Here is a 22,437-nt window from a genome sequence, read left to right as displayed (position 1 = left end):
GGCTGCGGCGGCGGTTTTCCGTAAGATGGCGGACCGGCGGCGACAGCGCGCTTCGCAGGACACGGAAGACGAGGAGTCTGGCGCTTCGGGCTCAGACAGTGGCGGCTCCCCGGCGCGGGGCGGCGGGAGCTGCAGCGGTAGCGCTGAAGGCGGAGGCAGCGGCTCTTTTCCTTCCCAGCGCGGCGGCCGAGCCGGGGGCCTCTATCTGCGGCGGGTGGAGAGCGGGGGGGTCAAGAGCGCCGGGGAGTCGGAGTGTGTGAGTGAGCGCCGGCGGGGCGCCCGGGGGCCGGGGCGGCCGGGGCTGGGGGCGGCCGGGGTGGAGGTGACGGGAAGCTGAGAGTTGATGGCAGATGCTGGGGCGTGTTGTGTTAAAGAGGAGAGTTACTCCATTGCGGGTTTGCGGCCGGGCCCGAGGGAAGGGGCGAGGATGAAGGATGAGGGTTTCTGGCAGGAGGGTGAAGACGGGGCGGATGGAAAGCGGATGTTGATTCACAAATTGGGGCTGGAGGTGAAGAGAACAGACCTCCCTCGCATGCTGCTTGTTAAAAATGCACTTTCCCCCGTCTGTTTCTTCGGCCATCATGTTTCGAGTTTTCAGCTTCCCACCTATGTTTGTTTTTTGGCGTCCCTACTCTGAAAATCCAGAACTAACCCATATCTTTTTTCCTTCAGGAGAGTGAAGATGGCATCGAGGGTGATGGTGAGTAGCATCTTTTACCCCACCATGAGAAGAGCTTTTAGCACATAAACTCAATTTACCTATTTCCAACAGCTGACATCTCCTCAGAATTATGGATTTGGGGCAGGGTGCTGCAAAGTGGTTCTTTTGTAATGTAGTGGTTAAGAGCATCGGTTTTAGCAGTACTGTCTTGAAAAATCCAATCTCTCTGAGCTTGTTCCCTTATCTGTAAAATTTTATCCACCTCAAAGGTTGATGTCAGAGTTAAATGAGAGTTTTAGCCTTACACACAACAGGCAGTCAAGAAATGTAATTATTATAATTTTGTTGTATCTTTTTCTTCATATATTTCTTTTTTCTTTCAGCTGTTCTCTCGGATTATGAAAGTGCAGAAGACTCAGAAGTGAGTGTAATACTTTTTTTTTCCTATTGTGTAGGTGGGAAAATGTATTATATACACACCGGGGGTGCAAAAGTACCATGATCTGCTTCTTGCTCCTTTTGTGTGTTTTTCATTTATGCTTTTGGAAAACTGTTAGAGAAGGCCTTGTTTGGTTAGAATGAGGGTAACTTGGAGCTAGCCTTTCAAGCCATGTTTGTTACCCTGTTAGTAGTTGGTTTTTCTCCCTATTTAAAGAAACTGAAGTTCGGAATAAGAGAGAACGTTCTAACGCCCTTCATGAGGTGTTTGGTAGTTCACTTCATGCTGCCTAGGTAGAAAAGCCAGCCGGTTGCATTTTTTTTTTTCAAGCTTATGTAAAGACTTAGGGCAGGATTGCTTAGTGGTTTGTCCCAAAAGCATCTCAGTTTATAGATGGGGTTTTTGCTGTCTATCTTTGGGTGAAAGTCAGTTTCCTGAAGGCAGGCTTTTGTGAGCTTGCCTGTTTTGATTGACTAGGGGTGCCATCAGAGTGGCTGTTCTCTGGGATTCTTGAGTAGATTCCTAAGTGTCGGATTTTGGTGATAGGTAACGTACAGGGAGAATTGTATAGTGGATCAGAGATTCTCTGATAAATTTTATAGAACTGTTACTATAGGGTCGCTATGAGTTGGAATCGACTCGACGACAGCAGTGGGTTTTTTGGTTTTGGGTTACTACATCTTAGATTTTTTGTTAAGCCCTGGAGGTTTTTTTTTTTTTTTTTTTTCTGGAGGTACAGCAGTGAGCACTACAACAAAATTTCTGTCGTTAGGGATTTTCTGACCAGGGCTTTGAACTAGTTTAGTCTGGTTTGACCACCTGCTGAGAACTTGCTTTTCCACCCCACATATACTGAATCAGAATCTACATTTTAATAAAATCTGCATGTATAAATAACAGATTCTTATTTGTATGTAAGAATCACCTGGGGATGTTGTTAAAATGTAAATTCTGATTTCAGTATATCTGGGGTGGGAATGGAAATTCTCAGCTGGGAGGTCAGAGCCTGGACTTTCTGACTTTTTAGGGAAGTCAGGCAAATATTCAAGCAATCGTAGTAGTTGGTGACAGCGCCTGGGTTAGAGTTAAGTAGAGTGTTATGGTGGATACTAAACCTATCTTAGGCAGTCAGGAAAGACTAAGACCTGAAGAATAAGTTGGAGTTAGCTCTGCAAAACATGTTCCAGGCAGAGAGAATAACAGGTGAGAAAGCCCAAAGGCAGGAGAGAAGATGAGCATTTGGAAACTGAAAGTAGTTTGGTGTGGCTGGGGCATTATTGGGACAAAATGAGTTCCAGAAATAAAGGTGAATTGGTGAGCAGAGGCCACGTTGTAAAGGGTCTAACTTGTTTCTCTTTAATAAGTATCTGCTCAGTGCCAGATAAAAGTCAATGTGGGTCTGCCCTCATGGAGTTTACATTCTGGTTCAGAGGGGGAAAACAGAAAGTAATTCCAGGGTGAGAGAGAGGAGGAAAGAGGAAGTCATTGCCTAGGGCACACTGAGCTTATGCTAAGGGTGATGGGGACAGTTTTGGAAATGGATAGTGATGATGGTTGGACGATACGATGAATGTGATTAATGTCACTAAATTGTATATGTAGAAAATGTTGAAATGGCAAATGTTACATATGTATATATGTTTACCGCAGCCTAAAATAAAAACAGATTTGAAAAAAACAATTACACGGTAGTGTTGATAAGTACCGTAATATAAAAAGTATAGGGTGCTTTGGGAGCGCTTGGCAAGGGCAGCCTGGTTTAGGGTGTTTGGAAACACTTAAAGGATGGGATGTTAAACAGAACTGAGATTGAGTAGGAATTAGGCCAGGCAGATTGTTTCTAAGCAGAGGGAGCACTTTCTGGTAAGGAGCACTAGAAGGGATGGCCTCACAGGGAGTTGGAGGATGTGAATTGTTTAGTACGAGTGGAAGGTAAGAGAGCAAGGAAGGAAGATAGTAAGAGTGAATCTGAGGCAAATCTTCAAGTCCATTGTAAGCCACGGTAAGAAGTATTTAGATTTTATTCTAAGGAAGTGAAAAGCTATAAAAAGGTTGTGAACAAGAGTGTGATACGGTTAGACTTAAATTTATAGCAGTGTTTGTTAGATCCAGGGAACACCTACATTAGAAAATCTGAACCCCACTGAAATAAAATCTGGAGGGGTGGGGGAAGTGACTAGCATTTATATTTTAACAAAATCCCAAGTTGATGCTACGCACAGTAAAATCAGAGAGTTATTATTTTATAGCAGTTATTTTGCCTCCAATGAGGAGAATTGATCCAAGGGGAGCACGATTGGAGCTAAAAAAGCTAGTAAGAAAGCTATTGTGGAGGTCTAGGCAGGCAGTGAGTGTGGCATGATTAGAGTGGTGGCAGGGAAGATAGAAGTGAACAGAATTGAAAGTGTTTTAGGCTATGGAATTGAAAGGGTTGGCTGATTGATAAGATGGCTTTTATTTTCTCTGAAGTAGGTGTTGATGTTATCTGCAGAGAGTAAAAGGGGAGATAAGGGATTTGGAGATCGGGAATGTTTACCAGAGAATGGGCACATTGGAAAGAGTGCCAGGCAGTATGACATGTTCAGTGAGATTTCGTGATTGTGAATTTATAGCAGCTCACCATTCTGTGTGTAAAGGAGTTTGGTTGTTATCCTAATGGCAAAGAAAGGCCACTAAAGGATTAAGTGTGGAGAATGAATTGTGGAAGAGGCAAGACTGGAGGCAGGGAGAGCTATTAGGAGGTTGTTAGGATAGTCTGATGAATGTAATGATGGTACTCTAAAGAAGGGTATGGAAGTAGGACTGGTAAGATGTAGGCAGGTGTAACAGGTATGTAAGTGGTATTAGTAGAATCTCTTGATTGATTGAATTGCCTCTTGATTGATTGAATTGGAACCTGATTAAGAAGGAGTCCAAGGGATGCCTGGGTTGATGAATGCTGTTACTGAGAAAAGGAGGAGGAGTTTTCAGGAAGGAAGGTGGTGGATTAAGTTTTAGATATTTTGAGATTAAGGAATCTGTGGGGCTTTTGAGTAGAGACATCTAGTATATATCATCTGAAATTTAGGAGAGGGGTCTAAATCAGCCCTGTCCAATATGGTAGCCACAGCCACATATGGCTGTTTAAATAAAACTTCAGTTCCTCAGTTGCCCTAGCCACATTGCAGGTGCTTGGTAGCTACCTGTGACTAGTGGCTACTGTATTGGACAGCACAGATAAAGAACCTTTTTACCATTCCAGAAGTTCTATTGGACAGCATTGGTCTAGATTAGAGAAAGAGATTTGATATCCCAACTTTCATAGCAATCATAGTAGTCCTTTATTTGAATTTCTTTTTAGCTATCAACTGTGTGTATCTAAATATTGCGGTTTAGTCTTGTCCATTTTTAAAATTTGATCTGTCTTTTAAGTTTCTTAATTTACATGTTCATCTTCCATCCCTTTTCTTTACAATTGATCTGTTGACAAGATTTTGATGATTGCACATTCATGGAACAATTCAACATGCTCTTCTGTCCTTTGTATTTCTTGCAAATTGGTATTTCCAGACTCATGGAAAGATTGTATGAGCCAAAGATTTTATATTGAACAAAACTGACTGGTGGTCATCTAATTTTCTTTCCCTTACACACCACATGCTGTTTTTGTCTAGATGTCCAAAGGATTTTTTTTTTTTTTTAAGTCCAGTGATTATGTTAGAATTTGTCTTGGCGTTCGTTGTTTTGGAACAGTACTCTCAGGTAGGTGGTGTGCTTTTACGAATGGCATGGAACTCTTGTTATCAAAATGCCTGTCTTTAGTACTTAATTCTTTCTCTTTCATTTTTTTATCTGTTTCTTCATTTATTTTTTATTTTTTTCACTTTTCATAAGCCATTATTACATCTTTTCACTCTTGTGTACCTTCTAGTTTGGGCCTAGTGTCTGAAATGATGTTTCGTATTAATTTTCTCCTGGGTTCTGTCATTTCATTTCTGAGTTTTTCTAATTCTGATTGAATTAGAATTTTTCCATGCCTTACATTGTTTTCTTAATGTCATTTAGTTCATTTTGAGATAGAAGTTGCAGTTTTAATATGATGTGTATGTTTTTCTGGCATACTATTATTGTATGTAGCAATGTTATCCTGTTTTTTTTTTTTTTCCACTTACAATAAGTTTGTGTGGTATTTGACCTCTTATGATTTTTTGTTACTTATTTTTTATGTAAAGTTAGTTTTCCTGATCTTTTAGAAGGAAATGTGGTTCACAGTTGTTTTTTTCTAACTTTATAGTACTCCCTCTTGTGTTGTTTCCCTGAAGCGTTCAACAATGTGGTGGCTTGCTTGCTGAGATTTCCTGCTTTTGTTCCTTTCCCCAACTTTTTCTGTAGCTTCTCTTTTCTTTATTTTTCATTCTCCCTCTTCTGCTCAATTTGACTTTCTTCTCAGCAGTTTCTATTTAGTCTGGGTCCCTGTCCTGGAAGAGAGCCCTGGCAGCCAGGTCAGTTAGAATTCAAAGGGGTAGACTGCTCTAGCCCCTTCAGACATTCCAACCACAGCTCCCTTGCACTCACATGCTATTGGAGACAACAAGAACGTTCTTAGTTGGAGCTGCTGTTCTCAGTTTTGTCTTCTGTACTTTCCAGTGAATATTATTTCAGGGCTCTCCTCTTTTCAGGTCTGTTTGCTTCTCTCTGCTTTTTCCTGCACCAGTACCAGTTCTATGTAGACTTTGTAGCTGTTGGTGCTTTGTTCTTATCTGCTTGCATTTTGGGGCCTGATGGGGTACCTTGTAACCTAGTTCTGTTATAAATGTTGTCCAAAGGTTTTTGTTTTGCTACTTAGAAGCTCTGTCTTTTCATATTGGGATTTGGAGAGATTCAAAAACTATGCTGCTGCCATTTTCCCAGAATCCTCCAAGAATACCTTTAAAAGAAACTTCCTATGAAGGGGAGGCTAGAGAAATGATAGCTGGAGAGAAGGGTATGAAGTAAAGAGGCAATTTGGTGGTGGTTTAAAGTTGGGAGAGTCTTGAGTATGATAAAAGATTGATGAGAAGGAAGAAATAGAAAAGGGGAAAAAAAGGCAAGCAATAGATAGTAAGTGTATTGACATCCTTGATTGACTACTTGAGCAGAAATAGGAAGCAGACAAAGTTGAAGGAAAACATCTTCTATTATAATTATAGAGAGGAGGAAAGGTTTGGGAAGGAAGCTGGTGTTTTTTGTTTTGATTTCTTTGTGAAATGGAAAGGCAAGAAGGGGAATTGGGAGGAGTGGGTAGGAATTGCGAGATTAGAGGACGTTTGAATAGTTGAGGTGAATGGAACAGAAACTACCTAGGGAAACTTTTGAAGGATTGCCAGGCTGTTGAAGTTGGAGGAGGCACTGGTGTGAAGTTGTGTGAATTTTGTTGTTGTCGTGGTTACCCCCCTCAGTGATGGTCAGTAGCCTGATTTGAGACTTAGAGAAAGCAGACATTTGAGTTGATGCAGGACCAGGCATGTGAGGGTGGCAAGGGAATTGAGGGTGTCACTAGTAGTGATTGCAATGATGGGCTATGGAGTCTACACTAGTAGTGTAGAAAGTGAAGGTGAGGGAGAGCCGATTGATAGGAAGAAGGCAGAGAGGTCAAAGGAGTGAATGTCTTAAGAAGTTGAAGACAGAGAGGGTAAGAGGAACAACTGAGCGAGAACTGGAATGATAGGCAGTTTTGATCAAGGACTGCCATCGTTAAGTGCTGTCGAGTTGATTTTCAACTCATAACAATCCCGTGTGACAGAGTAGAACTGCCCCGTAGGGTTTTATTCACTGTAATCTTTATGGAAGCAGATTGTCAGGTCTTTCTCCCGCAAAGCTGCTGGATAGATTCAAACTGCCATCCTTTTGGTTAACAGCTGAGCACTTAACAGTTGTGCCACTAGGGCTCCTTGATGAAGGACCAGGGTGTTTAAGATTTTAAGAGTGGAGCAGGTTACTTAAAAAAAAAAAAAGTCCCAGGAAGGACTGTAGTGCAGAGTGTGGGCATGAAAATGCATGACTGAAGTGGAGATAAGCTCAATGCTAAAGCCTTCAGTGACGGGTTGGCCCAGGCAGAGACATAGAGGTATAGCCAGTTGATAGGAGCCTCAGAAGAGCAGGGGCTGGAAGAGTTAGGTCTGGAAGAGACTTTTAGGAGGAAAACATCTCTTATTCTGAAGTATGTGCGGAGTAGGAGAATGAGCAAAAACCTCCACGTGAGAATTCTGCAAAGAAAGCAGTTTCTTAGAGGAGAGGTATGCTTCAGAGTTGGGAAGAGAGTTTACTGATTGATGTAGGGAGTTTGTTTCCTGTGGCAAAGTGTTTCCTTTTTTTTTTTGATTGTACTTTAAGTGAAAGTTTACAATTAAAATCAGTTTCTCATACAAAAACTTTATACGTTGTTACATGACCCTAGTTACTCTCCCTACGATGTGATAGCATACGCGTTCTCTTGACCCTGTATTTCCCGTGTCCATTCAACCAGCTCCTGCCCCCCTCTGTGTGGCAAAAGTGTTGTGATGACAACTCTGAGCTAAAGCATTGTGATCCCTGGGGTGGCATCTGGGGTTCGGTTAAACCAGGCTTGGCTCTAGTTCGGAGTCTCCTCAGCACTATGCTATTTGTATCTTTCTGTCCTGCCCTGGAAACAGAATTAGTTCCTCATTTGAAATAAAAGATTGCCTCGTTTGACATTGCACCCATAAACTAGAAGCAGGGGGTGGGGAACATAAAGTTCCCTCGTTAATCATGGTTGTACTCTTTTAAGATATTTGAGTTCAGTCAATGTATTGGATGAGGGGTAGTGAATTAAGGTCGCGTACATACACAAAGCAAGATTCCGGCAATTCCTGCTCCAAAACTTGCAGGAAACATAGGATCAAGGAAAGAACTGAATGATTACCTACCCATCCACCACCATCTCAGGAAGAAGGAAAAACTTCATGTAATTGAGGGAAATGGGAAGAATCAAGGGTACTTGGTGGTTAAAGAGCTGTGGTTAAAGGCTTGCTTCTGTAGTACGGGTGTACTCAAGGAATCTTCCTCAATTCTGTGGGTTTCCTGCCAGTATCAACTTTCTGGGAATCCTAACCCAAACACCTAGAAGCCAAAACACCCACATGCTGATCAAGGAAGGATGGGAAAAAAGAGTAAGTTGCCTTTTCTGGGCCAATCAGGCAGTCTCAGTTCAATTCGAAGAACACTGGAAGGGCCTTTGAAAGGATAGGTACAGAATTTGAGAGCTCATTTAATCAGGAATCTCATGTTAACTCTTTGACCAGATTCCTGGGGCCATCCTGGGTATGGAGTTATGAGAGGGCAGTCTGGTTTGGGCAAATGTCCCAGGAGGAGAATAAGAGACCAGTGTACATTCACTTACCAGGCGGCAGAGGTATGTTTGCACCCTGACATAATTAAGGCAGTCATGTGGACTAGATCACCTTCCCTTGAACTCATTTCTTTGTGTCTTTGAGGGTCTCTAAGCCTATTTTTCTAGCCTATAGCTTGGCCTTCTTAGGTCCAGACACTGAGAGGACAAGGAACTGAGAATAACCCTATTCTAAAGCCAGTCTCCTTGTCATGAGCCTTGTTGTTATTGTTAGGTGCCATTGAGTCAATTCCAACTCATAGTGACCCCGTGTACAACAGAATGAAACATTGCCTGGTCCTGTGCCATCCTCACAATCGTACTTGGGCCATTGTTGCAGCCACTGTCTCAATCCATCTCATTGAGGGGCTTCCTCTTTTTTGCTGACCCTCTACTTTACCAAGCACGACATCCTTCTTCTCCAGGGACTGATTGATCCTCTTAACATGTCCAAAGTACATGAGATGAAGTCTCGTCATCCTTGCTTCTTTACCAGCACCATAATTCAAATGCGTCAGTTATTCTTTGCTCTTCCTTATTCATTGTCTAGCTTTCGTATGCATATGAGGCAATTCAAAATACCATGACTGGGGTCAGGCGCACTTTAGTCCTCAAGGTGTCATCTTTGCTTTTTAATATTTTAAAGTGGTCTTCTGCAGCAGACTTGCCCAGTGCAATACGTTGTTTGGTCTCTTGACTGCTACTTCTATGGGCATCGATTGTGGATCCACGTAAAATGAAATCCTGGACAACTTCAATATTATCTCTGTTTATCGTGATATTGCTTATTGGTCCAATTATGAGGATTTTTGTTTTCTTTGTGTTGAGGTGTAATCCATACTCACGGCTGTAGTCTTTAGTCTTCATCTAAGTGCTTCACATCCTCTTCACTTTACAGCAAGCAAGGTTGTTGTATCATCTGCGTATTGCAGATCGTTGATGATTCTTCCTCCAATCCTGATGCCCCTTTCTTTTTCTTACAGTCAGGCTTTTCGGATTATTTGCTCAACATACAAAGTATGGTGAAAGGACACAACCCTGACGCACACATTTCCTGATCTTGAGCCACACAGTATCCCCTTGTTCTGTTCGAACAACTGTCGCTTGGTCTATGTAAGGTTTCTCATGAGCACAATTAAGTGTTCTGGAATTCCCATTCTTCAAAATGTTATTCATAATTTGTTGTGGTCCACATAGTCGAATGCCTTTGCATAGTCAATAAGACACAGGTAAACATCTTTCTGGTATTCTCTACTTTCAGCCAAGATCCATCTGACAGCAACAATGATATCATCCCTTGTTCCATACCCTCTTCTGAATCTGGCTTCAGTTTCTAGCAGTTGCCTGTCAGTGTGCTGCTGCTACTGCTTTTTGAATTATCTTCAGCAAAATTTTGCTTGCGTGTGATCTTAATGATATTGTTTGATAATTTCTTCATTCTGTTGGGTCACCTTTCTTTGTAATGGGCACAAATGTGGATCTCTTCCAGTCAGTTGGCCAGGTAGCTATCTTCCAAATTTCTTGGCATAGATGAGTGAGCACCTCCAGCACTGCATGCATTTGCTGAAACATCTCAATTGGTATTGTGAGCTCCTTGAGCCTTGTTTTTTGCCAGTGCCTTCAATGTAGCTGGGACTTTTTCCTTCAATATCATTGGCTCTCTATCATGCTACCTCCTGAAATGGTTGAGCATCAACCAGTTCTTTTTGGTACAGTGACTGTCTGTATTCCTGCCATTTTTTGATGTTTTCCTGTACTGTTCAATTTTTTGCCCATAGAGTCCTTCAGTATTGCAACTCAAGGCTTCAGTTTTTTCTTCAGTCCTTTCAGCTTGAGAAATTCTGAGCTTGTTCTTCCCCTTTGCATTTCTAATTCTGGGTCTTTGCACATTTCATTATAATACTTTGTGCCTTGAGCTGCCCTTTGAAACCGGTCCAGCTCTTTTACTTCATCATTTCTTCCATTCATTTTGGCTGTTTTACGTTCAAGAACATGTTTCAGAGGCTTTTCTGACATCCATCATGGTCTTTTCTTTCTCGTCTTCTTAACAACTTTTTGCTTTCTATGAAGAAATGTCCTTGACGGCATCCTACAACTCATCTGGTCTTGGGTCATTAGTGTTCAGTGCATCAAATGTGTTCTTGAGATGGTTTCTAAGTTTAGGTGGGATATACTGAAGATCGTACATTGGCTCTTGTGAACTTGTTCTAATTTTCTTCAGCTTCAACTTCAACTTGCATATGAGCAATTGATGATCTGTTCCACAGTTGGCCTCTGGTCTTGTTCTTACTGATAATATTGAGCTTTTTCATTGTCTCTTTCCACAGATGTAGTCAGTTTGATTCCTGTGTGTTCAATCTGGCGAGGCCCAGGTGTATTGTCATCGTTTATATTGTTGAAAGAAGGTAATTGGAGTGAATTAAGTCTTGCAGAATTCCATCATGTGATCTCCCGTGTTGCTTCTATCACCAAGGCCATATTTTCCAACTTCCAAGCCTCCTTTGTTTCCAGCTTTCACATTCCAATCACCAGTAATTTATCAATGCATCTTGATTGTATGTTTGATCAATTTCAGACTGCAGAAGTTGGTAAAAATCTTCAGTTGGTTCATCTTTGACATTAGTGGTTGGTGTGTAAATTTAAGTAATAGTCATATTAACTGGTTTTCCTTGTAGGCATATAGATGTTATTCTATCACAGGATAGGTCTTGAAACATTCTTTTTGAGGAATGTGACACCATTCCCCTTCACTATGTCATTCTTGTTATTGTAGACCGTACGATAGTCCAATTCAAAATGGCCAGTACCAGTCCATTTCAGCTCGTTAATGCCTAGAATATTTTTATGCATTCTAGTTGATCTTTGACCACATTCAGTTGTCCTAGATTCATACTTGGTACATTTCACATTCCGATTATTAATGGCTGTTCGTAGCTTCATATTTTGAGCTACGCCACATCAGCAAATGAATGTCCCAAAAGCGTTATTCCATCCCTGTCATTAAGGTCGTCTCTATTTTGAGGAGGCAGCTCTTCTCCAGTAGTGTTTTTTTTGAGTGCCTTCCAACCTGAGGAACTAATCTTCCTACATTATATCAGACAAAGTTCATTGCTATTCATAAGATTTTCACTGGCCAGTTTTTTCAGAAGTAGGCCGCCAGGTACTTCTCCCTAATCTGTCTTAGCCTGGAAGCTCCGGTGGAACTTGTTCACTGTGGGTGACCCTGCTGGTATTGAAATAGCTGTGGCATAGCGTCTAGCATCACAGCAACATGCAGGCCACCACAGTATGACAGACTGATAGATGAGTGGTGAATTTGTGTGTGTGTGTGTGTATGTATTTTTTAAATGTGCTTTTTTTTTTTTTTTTTTTTTAAAGCATGCCCCTTCTAAAAATTTGAGTAAAAGAATAGTATATGCTTGCTTTTAATGTCTGGGTTGTAGTAAAAGTTTGTCAGAAAGTATTTGCCTAAAGAATGGAAAGTTAAAATGTATCATTCAGATATCCCCTTCATAGCTGGCATGGAAACTTTTTTCAGGGTGAAGAAGGGGAATATAGTGAAGACGAAAACTCCAAAGTAGAGCTGAAATCAGAAGCCAATGATGCTGCTAATTCTTCAGCAAAAGAGGAGAAGGGAGAAGAAAAGCCTGATGCCAAAGGCACTGTCACTGGAGAGAGGCAGAGCGGGGATGGACAGGTTGGTACCCACTGAAGCCCCCTGCCTTAGAGCTGTAATTGAGGCTCTCAGTCTTGGGTGGAGTTAGGAGCCCTTTCTATCTTCTTCAGGAGAGCACAGAGCCTGTGGAGAACAAACTGGCTAAGAAGGGCCCTAAGCATTTGGATGATGACGAGGATCGGAAGAATCCAGCATACATACCCCGGAAAGGGCTTTTCTTTGAGCATGATCTTCGAGGGCAAACTCAGGAGGAGGAAGTCAGGTAACAGCCACTTGCTGCTGCTACTAATTTCTAGGAGGTATTTACTACTTACTGTATGCCGGGCACTATGCTAAGTGCTTTACTTGTATTACCTCATTTACTACTCAGAACATTTTGAGGTCAGTCTTATGATTATCTCTTGTACAGATGAGGAGAAAGCGAAGCTTAAATTATTTGGTAATTCTTGGTGAGGAGCTGGGATCCATATCCTAGCTGTATGTGTCCAGAACCTGCGCTCTTAAAATCGTCATACTTCAACTGCCTTCCTTAATCTGAAGCTCAGAGCCTCTGAGATATGAGGTACTTGCATAGGATACCTTATAAAAAAAAAAAAAACAAACCCAGTGCCATCGAGTCGATTCCGATTCATAGCGACCCCTATATAGGAGATGCCAAATGTTTCATTCCTGTTGCATAAGAGCCTAGCAGGCCTGGAGATGTTAGGATTCACTCTTGCTTTGGGGGGCCAATTTTGTATAATCTGAGAAGTTGAGGAGACTACACAAGGTTCTCATGTCTCTCTCCCTGGCCCTGTTTGGTTCATGAATATCTCTTCTTGGCAGCTTCTGCCAACCTTTTGTCCTTGATTTTGTCCAGACCCAAAGGACGTCAGCGAAAGCTTTGGAAGGATGAGGGTCGCTGGGAGCATGACAAGTTCCGGGAGGATGAACAGGCTCCGAAGTCCCGACAGGAGCTCATTGCTCTTTATGGCTATGACATTCGCTCAGCTCACAATCCTGATGACATCAAACCCCGAAGAATTCGGAAACCCAGGTAAAGAAATTTCGGAGCCTAGCTTGTAGATATTTTTAGGAAGAACTCCCCTGCTTTTCTCACTCCGTTCCAGCCAATAATTGAATGGGTAAGGGATATGGAAAGTCCTCCCTAGCCCTCAGTTTATATCTCTGGTGGCCCCTTTTGTTATTTTATTAAGACTTTCTTCATCCCCCTTTTTTAGATTTGGGAGTCCTCCACAAAGAGATCCAAACTGGATTGGTGAGCGGCCAAACAAGTCCCATCGCCACCAGGGTCCTGGGGGCGCCCTGTCACCAAGGACATTTATTAATAGGAACGCTGCAGGTACTGGCCGTATGTCTACACCCAGGAATTACTCTCGCTCTGGGGGCTTCAAGGAAGGTCGTGCTGGTTTTAGGCCTACGGAGGCTGGTGGGCCACATGGTGGCAGGTCTGGTGAGACTACAAAGCATGAGACTAGTTACCGATCGCGGCGGCTAGAGCAGACTCCTGTGAGGGATCCGTCCCCAGAAACAGATGCTCAAGTGCATGGCAGTCTTGAGAAGGAAGAGGCAGCCTCAGAGACACCAGCTCCTGCTCCTGACGTTGCACCACCGGCCCCTGACAGGCCCATTGAGAAGAAATCCTATTCCCGGGCAAGAAGAACCAGAACTAAAGCTGGAGATGCAGTCAAGATTGCGGAAGAGTTGCCCCCTCCGCCTGAGGGGCTGACCCCGGCACCTCCTATCCCAGAAACTACTCCTCCTCCACCTGCTAAGACTGGAAACTGGGAGGCGCCAGTGGATTCTACTACAGGTGGACTTGAGCAAGATGTGGCACAACTAAGTATCACAGAACAGAATTGGACTCCAGGGCAGTCTTCATTCCTGCAGCCTCGGGAACTTCGGGGTAGGTAGCTACCCTTCTTCCCACTGTTTCATTAGGTTTAGGGGCATGGGCCTTGTTTCTCTCTGGGATGGGGTATCTGAGAAACATCTGCCTTTTTATTAACTGTGAGGAGAGCTATTCATACGTATATTCATCCAAAGTCCTTAGACAGTTTGACTTGCTACCCAAGACTGTCCCACTACTTTGCTCCTACTATTAACTGATCAGTCAGCAGTATTGAGCTGAGTACAGAATCTTTTATCACTCTGTAGAAAAAGCAGAAGGTGATAGTGTTCTTATTAGTTGAGCTAAAGGTTAAATGTTTGAGGGCAAAAACTTATTTGAATGTGGGTCAGGATCTTTTCTAATCTTTTTGAAAGAAGACTTCTCTAATTTTCTTACTCTTCTAGAGCAGCGTTGCCCAGTAGAGCTTTCTGGAATGATGGGAGTGTGCAAATGACCTGTGAACATTTGAAATGTGGCCACAGTGACTAAGGAACTGAATGTTTAATTAAAATCCATATGTGTCTTGTGGCTGTCACATTGGACAGCATAGCTTTAGAGACTTGGTTCTCTTAAAGACTGGGAGTTTCAGCATCGTTCTCTGGTAGGAGTGATTTTTGAACAAAAACCAGTGCAGCCAAAACTAGACCTGGAGTTGATCGCTGGATGATGGAGTGCACCTCTTATTGATATACCACAGGAAGACAGTCTCTAGAACATTCCTTTTTATCCTAAATCATTTTTTATCAGATGGGACTCTCTCCCCAAACTTCCCAGCCCAGATCTCTGTAAACAGGATGTGATCAGATAGATTTACAGATCCATCACTCCCCAGCCTAATTGTTGCTTAGAAACCCTGGGGCTGAGAGTTTTTCACTGTGTTTGATACTACAATGTGCCAGTTACAACCTCCCAGGGATTCTATACAGTGACATATTTGGTGGGAGAAATTTGAATATGGGTTTTCTCATTGGAGTCATTTTCTTTTTCAGTGTGGCTGGTCAAGGACTTTATTGCTGTGTTAAGGTGGTGGGCTGTGGGGGCAAATATCCAAATATTGGTGTTGACAGGAAGCAGACATAGTTTAAAAGGTATTTTGGTAGTTTAAAAGGAGAAAGCCATTTCCCATGTTGGATTCTTACAGCCTGTCATTTTCTGGATGGCAGCTTTGTGTCGCACTCATGTCTGTTTCCTCTTCACCAGTGACTTTTTGGTGTATTACAGGTATGCCCAACCACCTCCATATGGGTGCAGGACCACCACCTCAGTTTAACCGGATGGAAGAAATGGTACAGAAGGGAAAGGGGGAGACAGGGAAGGGGCTGCGTGTCACAGCATATTCATTCTTTAACCAAGATAAGACCTCGAAGTCAATTTTCCTATTGATTACCCATCTTTTAATTTGGATCTCAGAAATATAGAGGGTTTAGGTTCAAGTTAACAAATTTTGCCTTCTGTTGAATTTTTCAGTTCACTTTACAAATACTTATTAAAATCTGCCATGTACCAAGCTTAAGTGTTTTTGCAGCATCTGAAGACCTTTATCTTTACCTCAGGGTGTCCAAGGTGGTCGGGCCAAACGTTATTCATCGCAGCGGCAAAGACCTGTGCCAGAACCCCCTGCACCCCCTGTGCATATCAGTATCATGGAGGGTCATTACTATGATCCATGTAAGTGTAATTTCCCTTCAGACTTCTCAGTGGTTACCAAACATTGTCTGGTTGCAGTTTTCTTCACGTGAAAAATTTAAAGGGTTTGGGGGGACCCTTTTAAAGGAGACTTGTCTGTGTGATTTGAAGAGTGAGAGTTTCTGAGAGTCCCAATGTGATGTCTTACAGTGCAGTTCCAAGGACCAATCTATACCCATGGTGACAGCCCTGCCTCACTGCCTCCTCAGGGCATGATTGTGCAGCCAGAAATGCACCTTCCCCACCCAGGTAGGTTTTGCCCCACTGCTTGTATGCTTCTAGTATGTGAGGATGTGTGTTGGGAGCTTTATAAACCCCATCCACCTGAGCTCTGTGCTGCTCGCCTGAGAGACTGGCTTCTTGGGCGACAGAAACTCCTCTTGGGTCGATCCTCAGGAGTTCCATCCTGAGCCTGTTTGAGCAGTCCAGCCAGACCATCCCATGGAAATGCTGTTATCTTCTATTTCAAATTTTGTGTTCTTCCCCTTGTCCAGGTTTACATCCTCACCAGACACCTGCACCTCTGCCCAATCCGGGCCTCTATCCCCCACCAGTGTCCATGTCTCCAGGACAGCCACCACCGCAGCAATTGCTTGCTCCTACTTACTTTTCTGCTCCAGGCGTCATGAACTTTGGTAATCCCAGTTACCCTTATGCTCCAGGGGCACTGCCTCCCCCACCACCACCTCATCTATATCCAAATACACAGGTGAGATGGCTAATGAGCAGATCTTTCTAGGTACATAAAAAAAAAATATTCCTTAAATAATACAGGAACATAGGGTATAGAGAGAATGCTAAAGGAATTTGGGAGAACATTTTAGTGCCATTGATTTGCATGTGGCACCAGGACGCCTCTTGGTGGTCAGGAGCTGGAAATGCAGCTTGTGTAATGCTCATCATCTGTTTATTCACTTCAGTTTCTTTAATGATATTTTATTCAAGTGTTTTGTTCATCTATTTATTCAGCTGCATAAAGAAGCTGTATTTTCCTCCTTGCCTGCCCTACCTCTGTCCTGATTAACTCCCAACAGGCTAACCCCTGTTATTTGGAGTGTCACCACTGAGCTCAGCCACTTCTATTTGTCAGTTGATGGTAGGAATTAGAGAAAGCTGGGCAGTACTTAGAAGTAGGAATCAGCATGCCATATTAAGGCAGAAAGGAATAGTCGTTTTATTTTAAAAGGGGGCAGCTTAGAGATCTTAAAATGAAGTATTCCCTAATACTATTCTTTTTACAACTAAATAATGTTTCCTGTTCATCATAGTTTGGACAAGTTAATTCCTCATTTTTCTTCTGGCTTGTGGGGTCCCAGGCCCCATCACAGGTATATGGAGGCGTGACCTACTATAACCCCGCCCAGCAGCAGGTGCAGCCAAAGCCTTCCCCACCCCGAAGGACTCCCCAGCCAGTCACCATCAAGCCCCCACCCCCTGAGGTATGAGAGCCCCTTGCCATACTCAAGGCACATCCTACATCAGTGGGCTTTCCTTTTCCTAGAGAATTTCTTTCCTCTTCTGGGTGTATTTCTATGGAAAACCGTCTTTTCTGTATGACCTGATGATATATTCCAACTTTATTATTTCAGGTTGTAAGCAGGGGTTCCAGTTAATTTGAGTTTGTGAATATTTTAAATCTAACATCATATAAAAGTAAGTACATAACTTACTATGTGTTTTGTAACATTAATACTCCTCCTTAACTTGCTTAACAAGTAAACAGAATCACCTAATTGATGATTTAAGTTGTAATCATGGGATGGCTCAGGGGAGGCTTAAAGGAGTCCCAAAATTTGCTAGATTCTTTGTTTTATTTATGCATTGGGCAGGGTTAAAGTAGAAACCGTTGTTAACTTGGCAGAATTTCATTTGGGAAACTGCGAGGAAAAAATACAGGAAGTAGTCTAACTTAATAAGGAAAGGGGATGTCTGAATTTAAGGTGTTAAAGCAGACTGATTCTGAAGATCAAAGAGAAAGTCTATGGATTTTTTTTTTAAGGACATTGCTTTAAGACAAATTCTCTGGAAATTGTGGCTTTCTCAAAACAGCTTGTAAATGCCAAAAGGTCCACTAACACTTCGGTGGTTCATCCTTTTTCCTCACCCCTCTCAGAACTACAGAGCTAAGAGCTCAGCAGAGAAGAGAAATACAGCTGGTTGTCTATGACCAAGAGGACTTCAAAGATACAGGGTGGCTCCCATCAGCGAGCGGCTAAAGGAGGAGGACCCCTGCCTTCCTCTGATGCCAGGCTCTGCTGAAAAGAGGGAGTAGCAAGAAGACCCCCTCCCACCTCTACTCTTCACTTGGATTGGCTGAGCTTAGGGGAGGAGAGATCCAGACAGCCTAGGCTTCTGAGTCTAGATCTAGAAGCCCGCATCTTTTGCTCTTCTTTACTTTCTCCCAGGAAATTCACATGTTTTCTGCTCCCAGGAAAGCTCCTTTCAGTTTTGTTTTGTAAGAATGTTCATTTGTAAAGCCTGGCTAGCTGTTCTTAAGTTAATATTATTTTAGTGTTTTCTTTTTCTCTCTGCTTTTTGCTCTCTTGTCTTTGAGTGAAACAAATTCATTCTGCTGGTTTGCTGGCTCCTCTGGGTTCCCTTTTTGGCCCTTCTCTACATCCCAGATAACTGAGACTGTGCCAGCCAGCCCTCCCCCACCAGGTCCTCAAAGGACTGGCCTTTCAGTTTTGGTTGGCTTTTATTATTTTCCTCCATACTTGGATTCACTTAACTTCTCTAACCTTATGGAAGCATAGCTGTCTGCAGAGTGTCACATTGTGGAAAAAATTTAAAGTGGGTGGGTAAGAGCCCTCCTTTCTGAGCTTCCATCAGTCCTTGTGCTCTGGTGGTGTTCAGTCCTCTACCGAGGACACAGTCTCTGCTGTGGGGAGAGATGGTAAACCAGGTGCTTTTGTGAGAAAGGGAGGATGGAGCGAAGAGCCTTTTGTATATTAGGGGTTTGTATTCACACATTCCTCAGGGCTCAGTCTTTGAGGTAAGTGGAAATAGAGGGCCCTGCTTCTCCTCTTTCCATCCCTCCTACTACTACTCCTTTTCAGTTGCTGTGGACCAATGCATCTCTCTAGAGGCACGTAGTATCCAGAAAGCTCTCTACCTTCTGCTTTGCAATTGCTTTTCTCCACGTCTTTCCTGCTGCAAGTGTTTTAGATGATAATACCTTATTTCCCCTCAGATGCTACTCCTGTCCTTGCAAACAGAAGTAGGTACCATACCTGGGCTTAAGGCCTAAGGAACCCAGTCACCCTCTGAGCAAGGGCTTTTCCCCTTCCTTCCCTATCCGTGGCTCCGCGGAAGAGGTTCCCATACTGTAGCACATGTGTCTACTGGGTTAACTTGGCTGCCGTTCCCGTCCTGTTACAGAACCTGAAGGAGAAGGTGGGATCTGTGTCTCTTCCCCAGTAATGTCACTCTCTGTTTATCTGTTCCTTCTCTTGGGCAGCTGGCCTAACCAGTCTGAGTCACAGGTGTGGGGTGTGGAGGGAGAGAGGCACTCAAGCTGTAACCCCCAAAGAGAAAAAAAAACTTAAGATTGTTCTGGGGGTAATTGGTGGTCGTGCCTTTTGTAGGCTGTTCCCTTTGCCTTAAACCTGAAGATGTCTCCTCAAGCCTGTGGGCAGCATGCCCAGATTCCCAGACCTTAAGACACTGTGACAGTTACCTCTCTCAGTCCCCTGTGTTTAGTTGCAAGGATTTCTCCAGTGTGTTTTTTTTTTTTTCTGGGGGGGAGGGGGTTGTTTTGCTGTTGTTGTTGTTACTGTTTTAAAGGATGCACATTTGTGATCAGCATTGTGACTTGGAAATAAAATTTAGACTAAACTTGACTCCCTTCTCAGTGTTTTGCATGGGTCTTGATGGAAGGGAAGGGTGGGGACTTATTAATCATCCCCCCACCCCAGAGTTACAGCTTGAGCCAGCTCAGACTTCTGAAATGGAAGCCCAGAGAGGTGAGGAACCCCTGTGAAGCTTTAAGTGTGTATGTACTCCCCACCAGTTATCTTCCCTAGCCACATTACCAAATAGACACCAGGATGTCATGGAGCCCCTCAGACAAAGTATTGGGGGCACAAAAACTAGTGAGATGCTGCTCACTCAATGTCTGGTGTCCCTTTATGCCTCATGTGTTCAGCAGGTAAGTTTGCCAGGGTAATGCACCACCAAATGTCAACACAACTGTACCAGGTCCTGGGTGAGAGAGAGGCACAGATAGCCATCTTTCTGCTTGAAAAGTAAAGGTGTCTGGCATTGAAGTATCAAGAGCCGCAATCTAAGGGAGAGGTTCCTGTCAATCTTACTCCTAGAAAAAAAGGGTAGGGGAAATGGGAAAGCCACCAGCATGGTTTGTGCTGCCATTTACCTAGGCCACTTGGCCCCAGTGCACACAGGGTGATTAGTGCCCAGCTTTGAGTTGACTTTCATCCTCCAGGCCCTGGATGGGGTGGAGGTTACTACAGGGGCTATCCACTGATGTAGAAGAGCAGTTGAGTTTAAAGTGGAGCTGGCAGCATCTGTTTTTAGGTCCCAGGGATTCTCACACTGAGGGCAGAGGCATCCTGTGCATTTTAAAATGATGGATGAAACTCCCCCACACCCCTGCTACTGTTAGAACTAGAGGACCATATCTCTCCTGACCCCATCTCTAATTCCATCTCTTTAAATCTTGTCAGACTGCTACCCCTCTCCTCCCCCAAAGGGTGATGGGTAACTATGGGCCTGCTTCCTGGGGTCATGCAAACAATAGCAGTCAGCCTTGGGGGTGAGAGTATAAGAGATGCTTTCCCTTCACCCCTACCTCTTCTTTCCTCAGCCCTGCAGTTAGATCCCATTGCTCTCTCGTTGCCCTGGTAACCAGCTCAGCAAGAAGAAACTCAAGCTCAGCAAAGCCCCTAGGTTCTCTGCCCTCCCAGCCGGCCTCCCGATGGGCAGAAAGGAGGGGAGTGTAAGAGGCAGTAACAGATCTGCCTTAAGGAACCTTGCAGTTGCCTAATCTAGAAGCCCATGGGCTGAGCTCTCCGTTAAAGCTTTTTGCCCCCATCTTTTCACAGTTATTCACACCAACTTCTTTCTCTTTATTTCTTCCATGATTCAGTGCTGATGCTCTGCCAACCCTCTTTCCCCTCAGGGTCAGCACACAAGCCTGCTATCTTGGTACTCAGAATAGTGCGGACTCCAAAGTTGTCTCCAGCATCTGCAGCCCAGATGGGTTGGGTTGTCCCTAGGGCAGTGATCCTAAACCATGGCTGTTAGAATAACCTGGGCTACTTTTAAAAAATATCATATGCCTTGGTCCCACCTTAGAGATGTGATTTTATTGTTGTGGGGTGTGGCCAGGGCATCTATTTTTTGAAACGTACCCGGTGACTCCATTGTGTATCAGGATGAGGACCACTGCTGCTCGAGGAGGACCAGGACTGGGGCTGGCTTTCCTCCCTGGTTCAAGGTCTTGAACTTAGTCTCAGCCTGATGCTCTTGAGTAATTGGAGGGGTGCTGGAGTCCTGTTGCCCACATTTCCAGTTTCCAGGTCTCTGCCCATTTTGTTTCCACGCCCCACACCCTTCATACTCCTCCCCAGTTCTTCACCCTTCCTAACCGACAATCCCAAATCCTGCCCAGAGAGGAGGTTACCAAGGCAACGGGCTTAATCTGGTAACTGTGGCATGTGCTGGGAGAGGAGCCCTCCCCTCTCCATTCGGTTCATAAAACACTACCTGGGGTGCTGCAAGCCATCCAACCAGTTCCCCTTTTGACCTGGGGGTGCTAGGGTGTCCAATACTCAGACCTGCAGTCTAGCTTCTTAGCCAAAATTGTGCTCTCTCTTTTTAATGTTCCTTCTCTAAAGCCACAGACATGGGTGTGCAAAGCTCTATTTCTGTGAACACATTCTAACATATATGGGACCAAATATGCACACACAGTGACACATGTGTAGTACACACCCTATTCAGTTCTACCACCACTCCCAGTCTTTAGCATTCTTGCCCTTGCCAGGTCGGTGCACAGTAAACAGGGGTGGGGCATTGTCCAAGGAACCTCAACCCATCCGGAACCTGGTGCCACTCCCCCACCTTGTAATCATAACCTGAATGTGCTCACACCGAGTGTGTCTATATCCTCCTCCTTCTGGAGGCAGTGTACCCTTGGGGACAGAATGTTCTTGATGTAGGCATCAAGAATAAGGACCGTTTGAAGTGGAAATTTGTACTACTTTTACTACTCCATGGCTATGTAAGCTCTGGGCTCTCTGGTACTATGCCGGGTGATATTGATTGGCAGTTGAGGGGCTTATCACCCATCTCCACGGTGTTGGTTCTTCCTGCTGCCAGCTGGGTAGAGGTGCCCTTGTGCTCCTAAGACTACTATCTCCTAGTATCTCCTCACCCCAGTTATACCTGCCACAACCTGCTGCTCTCTGCCTGGCTCCTGCCTGCCTGCCAGTACCTGCCTCTGACAGGTCAGGCCTGCACCACCTATTGTGCCCTACCAGAGAGGGCAGATGGGCACCACCCCCAGTGTCAATGCCAATCCACCCTGGAGGCCTTCCCAACCCTTCTTGCAGAAGGAAGATAAAGGCCACGTATTCCTGTCAGTGTGGCAACATTGCACACTCTCGGATTTGAAAGTGAGGGACACCCAATCAGCACCCATAGGTCTCACCTGGGTACAGGTAGGAGCATCAAGGAGTATAGGCCACAGACCTGC

At 44.0% G+C, this 22,437-nt stretch overlaps 2 protein-coding genes across 2 annotated transcripts in view; both read left to right on the top strand.

The window, feature by feature from the left end:
* The first annotated feature begins 8 nt into the window (after positions 1-8).
* CASC3 (CASC3 exon junction complex subunit) lies at positions 9-19,561 on the top strand. Its single transcript, XM_003414706.4, has 14 exons — positions 9-256; positions 673-700; positions 1,045-1,082; positions 12,005-12,163; positions 12,253-12,404; positions 13,002-13,178; positions 13,363-14,048; positions 15,255-15,319; positions 15,587-15,701; positions 15,870-15,968; positions 16,214-16,428; positions 17,036-17,158; positions 17,309-17,372; positions 17,833-19,561. The coding sequence occupies exons 1-13, from the start codon at positions 26-28 to the stop codon at positions 17,330-17,332; spliced, it is 2,112 nt and encodes a 703-aa protein (XP_003414754.2). The 5' UTR covers positions 9-25; the 3' UTR covers positions 17,333-17,372; positions 17,833-19,561.
* The window catches only part of RAPGEFL1 (Rap guanine nucleotide exchange factor like 1), a 15,804-nt gene continuing 12,923 nt past the window's right edge, over positions 19,557-22,437 (top strand). Inside the window, exon 1 of the mRNA XM_064271111.1 lies at positions 19,557-22,320. Within this exon, the coding sequence (XP_064127181.1) occupies positions 22,254-22,320 (67 nt within the window). The 5' untranslated portion in view covers positions 19,557-22,253. The remainder of the gene's footprint in view (positions 22,321-22,437) is intronic.

This window comes from Loxodonta africana, chromosome 18 (genome assembly GCF_030014295.1).
Source record: "Loxodonta africana isolate mLoxAfr1 chromosome 18, mLoxAfr1.hap2, whole genome shotgun sequence".
Classification (NCBI taxonomy): domain Eukaryota; kingdom Metazoa; phylum Chordata; class Mammalia; order Proboscidea; family Elephantidae; genus Loxodonta; species Loxodonta africana.
Note: the sequence above shows the minus strand (reverse complement) of the source record. Positions and strands in the feature narration are given on the sequence as shown.

Coding starts and splice junctions, on each gene's coding strand:
- CASC3 (XM_003414706.4), top strand. CDS start 26: ATGGCGGACCGGCGGCGACAGCGCGCTTCGCAGGACACGGAAGACGAG. Junction 1,083..12,004: donor AAAGTGCAGAAGACTCAGAA/GTGAGTGTAATA, acceptor AACTTTTTTCAG/GGTGAAGAAGGGGAATATAG. Junction 13,179..13,362: donor CGAAGAATTCGGAAACCCAG/GTAAAGAAATTT, acceptor CCCCTTTTTTAG/ATTTGGGAGTCCTCCACAAA.